Source organism: Coloeus monedula, assembly GCF_965178545.1.
Source record: "Coloeus monedula genome assembly, chromosome: 7".
NCBI classification, from domain to species: Eukaryota; Metazoa; Chordata; class Aves; order Passeriformes; family Corvidae; genus Coloeus; species Coloeus monedula.
This window is the reverse complement of record NC_138787.1, coordinates 456504-470772: the sequence shown is the minus strand read 5'-3', so window position 1 is coordinate 470772 and position 14269 is coordinate 456504. Positions and strand designations below refer to the sequence as shown.

General features: G+C 59.1%; 1 protein-coding gene across 1 annotated transcript in view; it reads left to right on the top strand.

Moving 5' to 3' along the window:
- Positions 1 to 901: 901 nt before the first annotated feature.
- Positions 902 to 14269, top strand: part of COL18A1 (collagen type XVIII alpha 1 chain) — a gene marked incomplete at its 3' end in the record, with an annotated part of 35219 nt that continues 21851 nt past the window's right edge. The window contains exons 1-2 of the mRNA XM_082285450.1: positions 902 to 976; positions 1448 to 1515. Of these exons, the coding sequence (XP_082141576.1) occupies positions 966 to 976; positions 1448 to 1515 (79 nt within the window). The 5' untranslated portion in view covers positions 902 to 965. The remainder of the gene's footprint in view (positions 977 to 1447; positions 1516 to 14269) is intronic.

Genomic DNA, 14269 nt, shown 5'->3' with positions numbered 1-14269 from the left:
AGTGAATCACTTCTACATCCCCTCGAAGTTTCCAGGGCTTGGATTTCAGAAGCTCTTTGCTGCCGCGGGGCACTAAAATGCTGCGGAAGACAAAGCAAGGTGTGGCAGCAGGTTTCTGGGGATTATCCTGCTGGGATAATCCTGGGGCTGGAGGAAGATGAAAGCTGGGGTACGGGTAGGAGTGAAAGTGGGCAGCACTTTTTAACCCCTTTCGCTGCACGGGCAGGGTGAGGTGAGGGGCACTGCTGCCCTGGCTCTGGCGCTGCAGCCCGCAGCAAGGGCTGCCCCGGGAGGGTGCCCAGGAGCCCCCCTGCTCCCCACCCTGCCGGGCTGGGCTGGGTTCGTGGCACGATGAGGGAGGCGGGGTCGTGGGCGTCCCGAGCCCCACGCACACAGTGAGGGCGAGCGAAGGGCCAGAAAAGGAGAGCATCAGGTGCCGTGCTGGGAGCGCCCAGCCCTGCTCCGTGCCCCCGGGGCTCGGATAAGTGCTTGGAGAGGCAATGAGCTCAGCTCGCTGATTCACTCCCTCCTTCAAGACCAGACCTGGCCTGCGAGCCGAAGCCCACGGGCTCGGTCGAGCAGGAGGTGCCAGGGCAGGTCCTGGGGGTGCCCTTTGGGGGTGAGGGTGCTCCCCGGCGCCCCGGGCAGAGGCGGGATGCTCCTCGGGAGGGATGCTTCTCGGGAGGGATGCTCCTCGGGGAGCAGAGCTGTGCCCCTCCCGCTCGCCCGTCCCCGAGAGGTGTCCCTGACCCCCTCCTGGCTGCAGGACACCGACGGCCGTGAGAGCCCCGGCCACGGGGGCTGGGGGCGGGCTGAGCCCCGGCCCCGGCTCACGCGCCCGGGGCGGGCCGGCCCTGCCGCCCCTCCCCTCCCCTCCCCGCCCCCCGGGCCGTGCCGATCCCGCCGCTCCGAGCCGAGCCGAGCCGAGCTGAGCCGCTCTGCGCTGCGGGCACCGAGCGGGCACCATGCGCACGGGGTGAGCGCCGGGGCCGTGGGGGGACCGGGCCGCTGGAGCCGCCGGGGATGGGGGGGCACAGGTAGTGCGGGAAGCACGGAGCTGCCGTGGAGAGGCGGCGCCGGGACTCTGGAGCCGCCGTGGAGGGGAGGCACCGGGACCCTGGAGCCGCGGGGGCGGCGGGTCCTCGGTGTAACCGTGGCGGGACCCCAGGGGCACCGGCACCGCGGGGACACCGGGGAAGGTGGGCACCGGCACCGAGAAGCCGCCGGTGTGGGGGCACGGGCAGCGCGGGAAGCCCGGTGCCCCGGGACACGAGGGCACCGGGACGCCGGAGCCGCCGGGGCCGGGGGTACCGGGACCCTGGAGCCGCCGGGGCTGGGGGTCCCCGCTGTGACCGCGGGAGGACCTCGGGGTGGGGCCGGGGGCCGGGGGCCGCCCCGCGTTCGGCAGGAGGGGGGGTGACCTCTCTCTCCCCTTCCCTTCCCGCAGGTGCCCCCCGCCGCGGCTGCTGCTCGGGCTCTTTGTCCTGCTGGTCCCCGCCGCTTCCCAGGAGCCGGGTAACGTGCGCGGGATGCTGCGGGATGCTGGGGAGGGGGGTCTCTGTCGCCGTGCCCGGGGTCCCATGCCTCTTCCCTGTCCTGAAGTCCCCCATCGCCTGGGAGGCTCTCCTCAGCAGGAATGAGGGCTGGAGTCTCCCCTCGGGCCAAGTGCTGCGCCCAGCCGTGGTTCCCGAAGCTGGGGGTGATCCCTTCAAAGGCCGCATCCCTCGTGGCTGCCGAGCGCGGGGGGCTCCCGTGTGCTCCATCCCATCAGCGGCCGGGGATGCAGGGGAAATCCCTGGCTGCAGTTCCCTGGGAGGAGAGGGGTTTGTCAGGTCCGTGCTGGCTGTGGGACAGGCGGGATGGCGCTGCCCCAAAGTGGCCGTGCTCCAGGCGTTAGCGGTTTCTCCACAAGCCCTCCTGCGGCTCCGTGTCCTGGGAAGTGTTGTGAGTGGTCGGGAGCCTCGAGCCGGTGCCCTGGGGATGCAACACCTCCCTCACCCTTCTGAGCTTTTCCCTGCCTTCGGGGCTCCCTGTCACATCCCACTTCTCAAGCTGCTGGTGCTCCGGGAGAGGGGAATTCAGTGCTGACTCAGCTTTCCAGCCCTTCTTTCCCCACGAGGCACACGAGCCGGTTCTCCCACTGCCTGCTTTTCTGGTGAACTTTACCTCCCCGACAGGGAAGCTTCCTGCTCCCTGAAAGCCCTCCTCCCCTTGCAGCCGGTCTCTGGATGCGTGCCCAGCCCCCGGAGGAGGGAACAGCCACGGCTGACACAGGGAGCCCCGACTCAGATCCCAGGAACCCCAACTGCCAAAGCAGCTGAGCTGCAAGTGACGATCCAAAAACCAGGACAGGGTGGATTTTCTCTGGGGTAGTGGTCAGGCTGTCTTTGGCTTGTGCCAGCATGGTGTGAAGCATCACTCGTGTCCCTCTCTGCCGTCACAGTCACAGGCTGGGCACGGCGTTTCTGTTTGTGGCATCCCCAGGTACAGGCGAGCTGGAAGTCGGCCGTGAAATAGGTGGATTATTTACTGGAACAAGGCTCTGTGTCATCTAGGAACAGCTCTGGCACCGCTCCGTGGGCAGCTGGGTCAGCTGTGGAGGGAAGGAGGCTGGCTGGGGCAGCGGGAATGCCCAGCACTCCCAGAGCACGTTTGGGAACACTGGGAGAAGCTCTCCAAGTGCCCCGGGCTGCACTCATGACACTGCTTTCCATGGCGTGGGTGCCTCCCCAGGGACCATGGGAACAAAGCTCCCCTTGGAGATCTGCAGAGATGGGAACATGGTTCCCATGTGAAATCCTGAATTGGCTATTTTAGGTCCCTGGAGACTGTCCAGTGCAGCCGAGCCGAGCTGGAGGGTGGGCCGGGTGCTGCTTTAATAGTGGGTACTCAGAGTTATCCACGCCCTTCCCACCCTCTCTCCATCAGCATCCTTGGGCCCTCAGGGCTGGCCAGGACCCTTTGCTGAGCTGCAGGTGCATCCCCCAGCTCTGAGCAGCCACGCTGGGGGGCCCAGGAGGTTTCCCAGGGCGTGCAGAGGGGATGAGTGCCGGGGGAGCACGGCCGGCGCCGGTCACCGCTGGCAGGGAGGTGCCCGTCTCACCCAGCTGACTTGGCCGTCTCCCAAAGGCAGGCTGCAGATCGGGTTTTAAAGGAATTCAGCGGGTTGGTGTGGCTTTTTTTCCCTTCTTTTCTTTTTTCCTTCTCCCCCCCTTCCCTTGGTTCAATGTCCAAGGACTGCAGGGCCTGTTCTGCCAGCCCGCCTTTGTGATGGCTTCTGGGGAATGTTTGCTCCGAAGGCTGTCCTGGCACGGAGATAACCTTTCTGTTTATCTGCCTGCCTTGCAAATTTGGGGGCTTAGCTGCCCCAAGCTGGGCTGGCCTCTTATCACTGGACCGCTGGGATTCCTCGGGAGGGGCACGTAGCCATGAGGAATCACATGGGGATGCTGCCATGGGTCTGGTCTGGGGAGCGTGGGGGAATCACAGGTAGGGCTATGAGTGTCCCCCAAGCACGGGCTGGGTCAGACACTGGGGAAATCTCCATTCCCAGGGGCCAAACCTATGCCTGGATAGGGGGGATCAGCTGCCCAGGCCACCCCAATCTGGCGGTAGAGGCGACCAAGCATTGGAACAGACTGCCCAGGGAAGTGATGGAATCATCATCCCTGGAAGTGTTCGAAAAATGTGTAGATGTGGCTCTTGGGGACGTGGTTTAGTGCTGGAACCGGGTGTGCTGGGTTAGTGGTTGGAGTTGGTGATCTTGGAGGTCTTTTCCAGCTGTAATGATTCCGTGATTCTGTGATCTTCTCTCACACTGAATTTCTGTGCATCAGTTTGGGGCTGGGATGAGCCCCAAAAGCAGCCCCAGCTCTCTGCTGTGCTGCTGCTGCTGAGGGTGCAGGCAGCACCTGGAAATTCAAGCTGCCTCCTCCCGCTGTTGTGGACAGCAGGTGCTGGAGCTGCAGGTGGAGAGGCTCATTCCTGCTAATTTCCATCCCCAGTGGGTTGTGGCTGGGATTCCTCACAAGAACCTGGTGCTGTGCAAAGCGATTTACAGCCTGTGACACAACTGCTCTGGCATCAGCACCTGGGGGGGTTTGACAGGTGGATCAGAGCTTTCCTAGCATTATTTTAGGAATTTCTTCCAAAGGCTAGGGGGAATTGGCTGTGGGCAGCACTCGGCATCAGGGGTTTGGCTCGGGCAGGGCTGGCACCTGTCAGCTGCCGAGGTTCCCAGCAGGGGCTGGAGGAACTGGAGAGGATGCTGTGCTCCAGAAGCTCCTCAGGCTCTTTGCCTCCTTATCAGCTGGCAGGACTGCTGTTTACAAAACCTTATCTGTGCCGTGGGAGCCACTGGGGAGGGGGAGCTGGCCAGGGCTGCCGGCAGCTGGAAGGAGCCGAGGCTGCGGCATCTCCCTGCAGCACCTCTGGGCTCCTGGTCCGTCACCCCTGGCAGGTGGATCCCATCCCTCCTGCCCGTCCCGAGGAGGTGGCAGCAGAGAGGAAGTGGCCATGCTTGGGTGGTGCTTTGGGGCTGGAAATTAGGTTTAAAAAGAGACTGAGTATTCCTGCAGAGTGGCTGTGCTCCCAGGCAGTTTTCTCTGCTTCCATTGCAGCACACAACCTTTTCGAGCCCGAATCCTAATTTTTCCATTACTTCTCTTGATCCATACCTGAACTTGGTCCATCCACAGCACCCATTCTCCCAGAGCTCTTGCCTTGGTTTTAGGTTTCCATGTGGTGTCTGCTGGCCCAGCATGGCCATGAGTGGCTGGGAGCTCCCTCCCCATTGCTGCACGTCCCTGGAGGGGTGGAGAGCTGAGCTGCTCTTCCCTGTGGCCACTAGAAAACCCTGCCCATACACTCCCATATTCTGGAGAAGCAGGGTTTTCTTGCTCTGAAGAGCAGCCTCTTGGTGACACTGCTCCCTATTTATTTTGGCCTGCAGCTGGACTAACCTCTTCTTCCAGTGTTTATGGCGACAAGACTTGGGTGCTGTTAAACAGCAAATCCGAGCCCTCGCAGAAAACATTTTGCAATCTTGCCTCAAGCGTCATCGCCTGGCTTAAAAAATCCCTGAGCAGAAAAATCTGTGCTGCTGGGAAACTGGCTTTGCTCTTGGGGGGGGATGTCACCACCGCTTTATAAGGAGGCGGGAGCATGTGGAGCAGGGGGCGAGGACTCATCCAAGGCTGTGTCCTCTGATTAAAAAGAGGGAGAGGGACTTTTTACATGGGCCTGGAATGACAGGACAAGGGGAAATGGCTTCACACTGATAGGGGAGAAGGTTGGATGGGATATTGGGAAGGAATTCTTCCCAGTGAGGCCTTGGCACAGGGTGCCCAGAGCAGCTGTGGCTGCCCCTGGATCCCTGGCAGTGTCCAAGGCCAGGTTGGACACTGGGGCTGGGAGCAGCCTGGGATAGTGGAAGGTGTCCCTGCCCATGGCAGGGGGTGGAACAAGGTGAGGTTTAGGGTCCCTTCCAGCCCAACTCACATTCTGTGGCAGGGACACTGCGTCTCTCCTGCACCACTCTGGCCTGTCGTGACTGTGAGGGATGATGCTCTAAGCCCTGGAATAACAATCCCAGCAAGTGTGCTGCCTTTTTTCCCAAGCTCTTGATAGTTTACCAAGAAAAGAATTAATTCTGGCATTTCAGTAGAGAGTTCAAAGTGCTGAAGAGGACATCTGGGATTAAGTATTGATGTGTATCAGCAGCCCAGAGGTATGGGATTAATAAAACATTCTAACGATTCTTCTGGTGTATCTGCTGACATTTGGGAAAGCACTGGAGAGGAATCCTTTCCAAGAGCGTGCTGCATCTCTCTGACTTAGCGTGCAGCCTGGAGGCAGTGTCTTGGATATTAGAAAGAAATTCTTCCCTCCGAAGGTGTCGTGGCACAGGTACAGGTTGATGAGAGAAGCTGTGGCTGCCTCATCCCTGGCAGTGTTCAAGGCTGGGTTGGACATTGGGGCGTGGAGCAGCTTGGGACAGTGGAAGGTGTCCCTGCCCACGGCAGGGGTGGCACTGGATGGCTTTAAGGTCCCTTCCCACCCACACCGTTCTGTGAAGCTCCAGGAGGGATGAGCTCACCCCATATCTCTGTTTCCCCTCTGCCAGCTGTGGGGTGCTGTCCCTGGCTCCCCCGTCCTCCAGCCACATTCCTCATCCCTTGGGTACCGATGTCTGGGGAGTGCCCTCGGGAGGATGTGCCCTGTCCTGCCGGTGGGTGGGAGGTGGTACAGGGGAAACCTGCAATGATTTCAGCTGGTGCTAAATCCCCTTAAATCCTGGGGATTGGGAACAAGTCCCTGACTTGCTGGGCGGAGGAAGGTGCGTGGTAGCTGTGGCTTTAGTGCCGGGCTTGGTTAGCCCAGGGAGCTCGTTGCCAAAGATCATTGAAGCACAAGGAGCTAAACAGGGTTAGAAAACGGTTTGGAAATTTGTACAGCTAACAGGGGTCTGGCATTGCCTTAAAATGGATTTGGAGCCACTGGGAGAGACAGAGGGAGAGCTGGAGCAGGCTCGAGGGCAAAAACCTCCACACCCTCGAGGCATGAGCGTGGTTAATCATGAAGGGGTGGTTCCCACCGGCCAAAGGTGAGTGGCTTTTGCCTCCTAAGGAGTGCTGGGATGGAGCAGGACACCGACACCCCCAGGGCTGTGGGCTGGGCTGCTCCAGGGTCAGGGCTCCAGAGGCGTGCTGTGCTCCTGGCTCTGACCGGCAGTGCCGTTTGGCAGCAGCAGCCCCGGCACTGGGGCTTTCTCAGCGAGCAACATCTGGTCCGGAACATCCCGTGTCTTAAAAAGGTGGCTTTTGTGGAATTTTTATTGCCTTTTTTTTGGCATCGCCTCCCAGCCCTTTTCTGAGATGGAAATTGGTCATTAGTGGGGTTTATTGTGTTTTTATTTTATTCCCAAGCTCAGTCTGCTGGTTTCCTCCTCCCCTAGGGACTGCAAGATCTGGCTGTTCCTCTGACCCCTTCCCCAGGTTGTGGGAGGCTGCTCAAACAGCCCGGGGTGGGGATAGGAGCCAGGGCACCTGGAATCCAGCATCACCATCCCCGTGCTCCTCCCACTGTCACCACGGGCAGAAATCTCCCACAGCCCAGGGGTCCTTGAAGCTATCTGAGTTTATAATCCCTAAGTTAGCCACCTGCCTTCCCTCTGGGAAACACAGTAATCAAACCAATTTATTCTTTTCCACCCTCCTTGTTAGTCTGTAACTTAATTGAGTTGGAGATTGTTGACTTTCGGATAAACAGCAACTTTTTGATGACCCCTCAGATAAGCTGGTGGTGTTCACTTTGAGGCGTGATGGGAAGGCATCTGTACAGCTTAGTCCTTCCCCTGGGGTCCCAAAATGCTTTCCGGAGGGGCCAGGACCCTTATCCAGGGGACCCAGGACGTGTGGGTGACACAGAGCCCCAGGACACCTCAGCGATGCCAGCATCTCCCCACCCGGATTCCAGACAGTGCCCTGTCCTGCTGAGAGCTGGGGCTCAGGAGGGCACTGATGGGTGGCAGGGGGTGGCGTACAAACCTGCGATGATTTCAGGTGGCACTAAGTCCCCTCGGATACCAGGGAGTGGGAGGAAGCCCCAGCCCCTGGCACTGTGGGTGCAGGGAGGCGTGTGGCAGCAGCACGACAGTGATTTTTGGCTTTTACTGTAGATTCTTCAAATGGTTTGGCTTGGAAGGGGCTTCAAAGCCCATCTCGTTCCACTCCCTGCCACGGGCAGGGGCACCTTCCACTCTCCCGGGTAGCTCAGACTTCAGGCTTTGATTAACCAGTTGTTAGTTCCACAGCTGCTCTGGGGCACATCTTTCTGCTGGGGAGATGGCTCTGTCAGGCCATGAAGGTGGAGCGTGTGTGGGGGTCCCGGCATCCCCCATCAGGGATGGGAATCCTCATGGCATCCTGCGAGGCCGGGGTGCCAGCCTGGCTCCAGCCAGCCACTGGTGGCTCCTTTGCCACCTTCTCCTCGGGCTCAGCCGAAAGAGTTAAGGGAGCCACTGCAGAGGGGCCCCCAGAGGCAACTGCTGGAGGTAATAATCTTCCCTGGGCTCTTTTTTCTTTTCCCCTGCTAATTGCGGAGTTGACATCGTCCCCTCTCATGAAAGGCTCTTTTGTCAGCCGCGTTGCTGGGCGAAGCCCGGCCCTGGCAGCAGGTTGCAAGCCCCGGGCCGGCTCCTGCACATCCCTCTGCGGCGGCAGGTAGTGAAATGCCTCTTCCAGTGACAGCCGTGTCCCGCCCTCCTCGGCTCCCGTCTGAAACAGAACCAAACACCTCAACAGCGACAAAACCCCTCCTTTCAGCCAACGGGGCCCGATTTTCGCTCGGCTCCACCTCGGCAGCGGAGGGAAAGGTCAGCCCGTCTAGACTCTAATCCGACTAGTGTTGTGTTTCTTGGCCCGCGGGTGTCCTAGCAACGGGACTGAAGCCGCGGTGCGGGCGCGGTCCCGCTCCGGGCCAGGCCGGTGGTCCGGACGCGCCGCTCCGCACGGCCGGGCAGCCCCGGGGCTGGGCTGGGCTCCGGCCCCGCTCGCCGGCTCTGCCCCGGCTCTGCCTCGCCTCTGCTCGCCGCTCCTGGTGCCGAGCAGCAGCCCCGCGCCCGGGGAATTGAGGATACTGCTGGTGGAACACGCTCGTGGATGTTTTATCCACCCCAGGGGCGGGCGAGCCGCCGGGGAAGCGCTTCTGCCCCGAGAAGGACACCCGGCCTGGTTTTGGGGACGGCGCTGGGGTGGGATGCGCCACACCAGCACCTTGGGACAGGCTGTGTCTCTGTAAATCTGACTCCCGCAGTGGAAATGGGTCTCCCAGTGCATCCCCTGCATCCCAATGCTCTGGTCTCCCTCCCAGAACATCCCTTGCCTCCCAGTGCTTTGGTCTCCCAGTACATCCCCTGTATCCCACCACCTGGGTCTCCCAGGACGTCCCTCCCTCCCGTTCCAGCTGTGCAGAGGTAACTGTTAACCCCTGACATCCCTGTGGCCTCGGGGTCGGCCACGGTGGCAGCAACGCCGGTAAAAATGTGTCTGTTTGGGTCGGGAGCAAAAATATTTCCAATTTCCTTCATTCAGCTGCTTAATCTTTTTATCTCGCTGCTGCTGCTCAGTCACCTGATGGCCCAGTTTGCCTCCAGGTGTTGCTGGCGGAGCCTCCCTGCCCGTGTCTGGGCTCAGGGCTGCAGCTGGTGCCAGAGCTCAACACCCAAACATCCGACGGGCAGTTCCCAGCGGGTGCCGTGCATCCGGAGCCCCCCGCACCCATGGCACAGCTGCCTGATAACATTGTCCCGTTTTAATCTTTGTAAGCCTTTCCTCTGCCTTCCCAGCGGCCCCTTTCCGGGCTTTCTCCTGCCTTCTTTTCCTTGCAGAGTGGCCATCCAGCGTTTCTCCCACGAGCTGTGCAAGCTTTCATCCCGTCCTTGCTATTCCTCCCATCCCGCTGGGCTCTGATATCCCCAAGTGCGGGGCGCAAAGGAGCCGAAAGGGGTTCGAAGAGCAAAGCCTGAGTTAAATCTTTGCTGCTGCGATGGAGAGGAGCCGGGAGCTGGCTCCCAGGGCAACCCCAGGAGCTCCTGCAGGCTCCAGCATCCTTCCAAGCGGGGTGCTGGGCTCAGGGCAGGGCTCTCCCCGGAGCTGCCGGAGCCTCGGCGCTCCGGCTTCGCTCCGTGCAAGCGGCTGCACGCTCTGCTGGGGCTGCAGGCCCGGGACAGGGGGGTTGGCTGCCTCAAACCCCAGCTGGGCGCTCCGCAGACAGGCTGCAGCCTGCCCGGAGTCCCGGAGCGCAGCTCCTGCCTACGTGGGGTTTTTTTTTTTTTTTTTTTTCCTGCAGCTGGAGCGGGTTAAGTGGGGTTTTAGAAGCGTTTTCTTTTCTCCTGGGTGCTTAAAACAACAATAAATAAAATCCCAGCCCGGCGAGTGACGCTGCTGCTGAGAGGAAGAGGAGAGTTTGCTCTGCTGATTTATGGGGATTTTTTTTTTGCTTCTTTTTTTCCCCCCAACTTTACAGGTCACTGCTAGCATTTGTGGAATTGGCTTTGCTGCAGGAAAAACTGGTTTCCAGCCTTCCCATTAGGAAGAAACTTCTGTGATCATGTAATTAAAATGCAGAAGAAAATAAAATAGCAATATGTGAGTAGATGCCAGAGGAGCTGGTTGTGGTGCTCTTAGCTGGGTCCTTTGGAGGCTGTGTGTGTCCTCTGCCTTGCTCTGACCTTGGCTGTGCTGCTTGCAGCCTGTGGCAGGGGGAAAAAAAGGTTTTTTTTTTTCCTTTTTCTAGGCTTTCTGGCTCCTGCACCAGCCTGCGAAAGCAGAAAAAAAAAAAAAAAAATATCTACATTTTGACCATGGGAATGTTTTAATCCATCTTGAGGCAGTTTCCAGAGTTTTTTATCACCTTATCTGGGCTGGGGCTGGCACCAGGCTGAACTCCTGTTAGGCAGGGAATGTTGGGACTGTGACTCCTCCATCCCATAAATGAAAAATTATGGATTTGACTCATTCCCATCCTCTTGCAGTGGGACAACAGCAGCCTGCAGGGTCTCGTCCTGGGGGCCCGGCTCCCCAGAACTTTTAAGGCAGGAAGGGAAACTCTGCCTCCATAGGATTATTTTTTGTTGTTGTTTTTTTTTGTTTGTTTGTTTCTTTCTTTGTTTCCAGAAAGGATTCACTGCTTAGACTTGGATATTTGGAATATTTTTTAATCTGGGATGGCGGTGGGGGAAAAATCCCCTGCTTTTTGGGGCACCTTGAACCCCAAGCGTGGCCATCAGGAACAAAACCATCCCAAATCACAGAATCCCAGGATGGTTTGGTTTGGGAGGGACCTTAAATCCCATCCAGTGCCAGCCCTGCCACAGGCAGGGACACCTCCCACTGTCCCAGGCTGCTCCAAGCCCCAATGTCCAGCCTGGCCTTGGACACTGCCAGGGATCCAGGGGCAGCCCCAGCTGCTCTGGGCACCCTGTGCCAGGGCCTGCCCACCCTCACAGGGAACAATTCCTTCCCAATCTCCCATCCATCCCTGCCCTCTGGCACTGGGAAGCCATTCCCTGTGTCCTGTCCCTCCATGCCTTGTCCCCAGTCCCTCTGCAGCTCTCCTGGAGCCCCTTTAGGCCCTGCAAGGGGCTCTGAGCTCTCCTCCTCTGACAGGACTCAAACCCCACCCGGGCACGGTCCTGCTGTAGTGAACCTGCTTCAGCAGGGGTTGGATTTGCTGATCTCCAGAGGTCCCTTCGCAGCCCCAGCGCTCCGGGATGCTGTGAGTGACGTCCCCCGCGAGGCTCGCCCAGCCTTCCCAGCCCGCCCCCCCCTTTGAACCCTCTGGTATGTGAATTTTTGCTGGTGTCAGAGGGTCGGCGGCTGCAAAATCCCTCCCGGTTAAAGGGTGGGAATACCAGTGTGTGCAGCTTGGGATAATTACCAGTTGTCAGCAAAACAATAGTGGCATTGTAGGGCAGGAGCAAAGGGAAAGGGCCCCTGTCTTGAGCGTAATGTTACTTTTCTATTTACGTTGCCATAGTCTTTGCTGAGAAATGGCCCTATTCTCTCTAATCCTCCCCTTCAGGCATGCCTGCTGGGCTTTTTTGTGTGGTTTGGGGTTTTTTTTTTAACCCCTTGTCATCCCGGGGAACAGCTTGTGGGTACCCATGTCTGAGGCACTGGGCTGAGGGGATGTCCTTGGCCTGTGGCATTGTGCCCGTGGGCTGGGCAGCTTTGCTTTGGGATGCCGATGCCTGGGGTGGTGCCCGGCTGTGGCTTCATCCCTGCACTCAGGAGGGGGCAAACCTGATCTGGAATCTCCATCTTCATGCAAGCTGGAGCACAATTTACACCCCTCCTTGTTCTTGGCATCCTGTTACAGGTGCTGAACTTGAGTGGGCTAAAGCTATTTGTTGACATATCTTGCTTTAAAACCGAGTGACTTGTAGAGAAAGGTAATGGTTGGTCAAATGCTGGCTCTGGTTGTTGGTTGGAAAGGGATGATGTGTGTTCTGGCTGTGTTCTGGCCTCATCCAGCTCCTGCTGGCTTTCCCCAGTGCTTGCGTGGAGCAGCAAAGGATCACCGGCCTGTTTGACCCCTTTACTATCCATCTCCAAGGGTGTTGGGACTTCCTCAAAAGATCTAAGCTTTCCTGCTTCAGTGCTTGTGGAGACATGGTAGGGAGAGGGGGATTTCAGCCTTGGCTGACGTCAGGTTGTCATCGCTCACCTTAATTTCAAGGCGTTCGATTAATTTATCTCTCACTGTGGCGTTGGGACGTGCGCAGCCGGGCGGGTTCAGGGCCTGGGTGACGCTTTCCCTGTTCCAGTGGCCCCTCATCCAGGCTGTTCATGACCCCAGCATCCACCCCCAAAGGGCCTGCCGGGCACCTCTCCCCACCACGTCCCCAGTTCAGGGGCCCAAAAGGTCCGGCATGGAGCGGTGCCCCGCGGACAGCCCGGGATGGGACGCGATGGGATGTGACAACCAAGCAGGATGGCCAAGGTCGGCTGCCTGGTGCAGAGGAAACTTTGGAAGGAGCCAAAACTTTGGAAATGCTGCCAAAGTCAGCAGCACAGGCAAACTATTGTCTGAGGAGTGCAAAGAGGTGGAAGGACCACGGAGCGGACACGGAGTCTTATTACGAGCACAGCCGGGGGCTTCCAAGCCAAACAAAGTCCCCAGCGCTGCAGGAGAGCAGCGCTGACAAGACCCAGGCTGGTTGGATGAGCTGGAGATTGCAGCTGAAATCCCAAAACAAACCCCCCTCCCGGATCCCCCTTTCCCTGTCCATTCCCTAAGAAAATAGCGTTCCTCGCCACCTGGCCCCGCAGCAAGCGCGCGAGCTTGGATCCTGTTTGCCGCACGCTGCGCTGAGGGTGAGGTTAATGACCTGCCGGGTGGTTCTCCTCCCTGAAAATCCATGGCGAGGCTCTGCAAAGCATCCCCGAGCTGGGGCAGTTGCCTCCTGCAGCAGCACGGGCCACCACTGCAGCATCCCTGGCTGGGGCAGGCGCAGGACGGACGCTGTTCCACGGGATGGAGGCTGTGATGCTCCGTCGTAGCTCCAGGTACGGCATCGCTCGGCAGCTCTTCTGTGTTTTGTTCGGTGAATTGGGCTTTTTAAGCTGTGTTGGTATTTTCTGTGCTTCTGAAGTCCTGGAAAGCAGCTGGGAATGGGCAACTCACAGTTTTTGTTGTGTAGGCTTCGAAGCTGGTGCTGGGTTAAAATCCTGGCATGGCTGAGGGGCATCACTGGCTTGGAAAGATTTGTTTGAGCTCTGGGGACATGTACCCCACCTGGGTGCCTTGTCCTCGTCCGATTTTCAGGTTGGGATGGCATTGAATTGGGTCATAAACCTCCCATCCCATCCCTTATCTCCCCTCATCCTGCTACACAGCATCTGCCCAGAGCCGGGATGCCGGCCGCATTGATCTCCCGTATCCCCGGGCAAATAAGTGCCTGGGAATGGGAATGCACTTCCTCCCTGTCCCTCAGGGAGACAGCAGCCAACCCTCCCCCCCACCAGCTGCCTGTCCCTAGGGTGGTCACGGTGCTGCCAGAGCCCCCTCGGCTTCGTGCAGAGGCAGGAATGCCAGGAACTCGATTGAAATTTGGGGCTCCCCGGCTGAGCCAGGACCTTGGTGGGGGGTGAGGAGTGGGGCGAGTCTTCCGCTGCCCAGCGAGCAATTCGTCTGCAAGGTGATTTATTAACGCGGAGGAGGATGATCCAGGGGGTCGCATTCCTTCCCTCGCCTTCCCTGCCTTATCTCCGGCCTGTCGGTTGGCCCCGGAGGGAGGTGAGTGATGGGAAGCAGAGGCATGGCCCCAGAGGAGGCAGGATGGGGAGGACTGGGGGCTACAGCTCACCCCAAGCTCACCTTGTGTTCCAAAGACCTCCCTTGGGTTTGGCCGTGCCCCCACACATTGATGGTCCCTCTCCACCATCCATTCTGCCCAGGAAACCTCACAGGGCGGCCAAAGTCACTCCAGCCCCAATTCTCTGCTGCCTTGTCCACGTGGATAGGGCAGAGTGGGACACCAGCACCTCTTGGCTGTGCCCTGTCCAGCCCTGCTCAGTTCAGGAGCAGGAGGAGGATGCAGGTAGTGACAGGGGTCTGGACGCAGCTGCCCTCCCTCCCTTCCCGGGGCTCTTTGATGGCTCCCCCAGGCAGTCATGACATTTTCACGGTTTATCTTATCGAGGAATTTGGCGGGAGGATGTTTCTGGCTCTCCACGAGTAAATGTTTAGGAACGCTGTAGTCCCG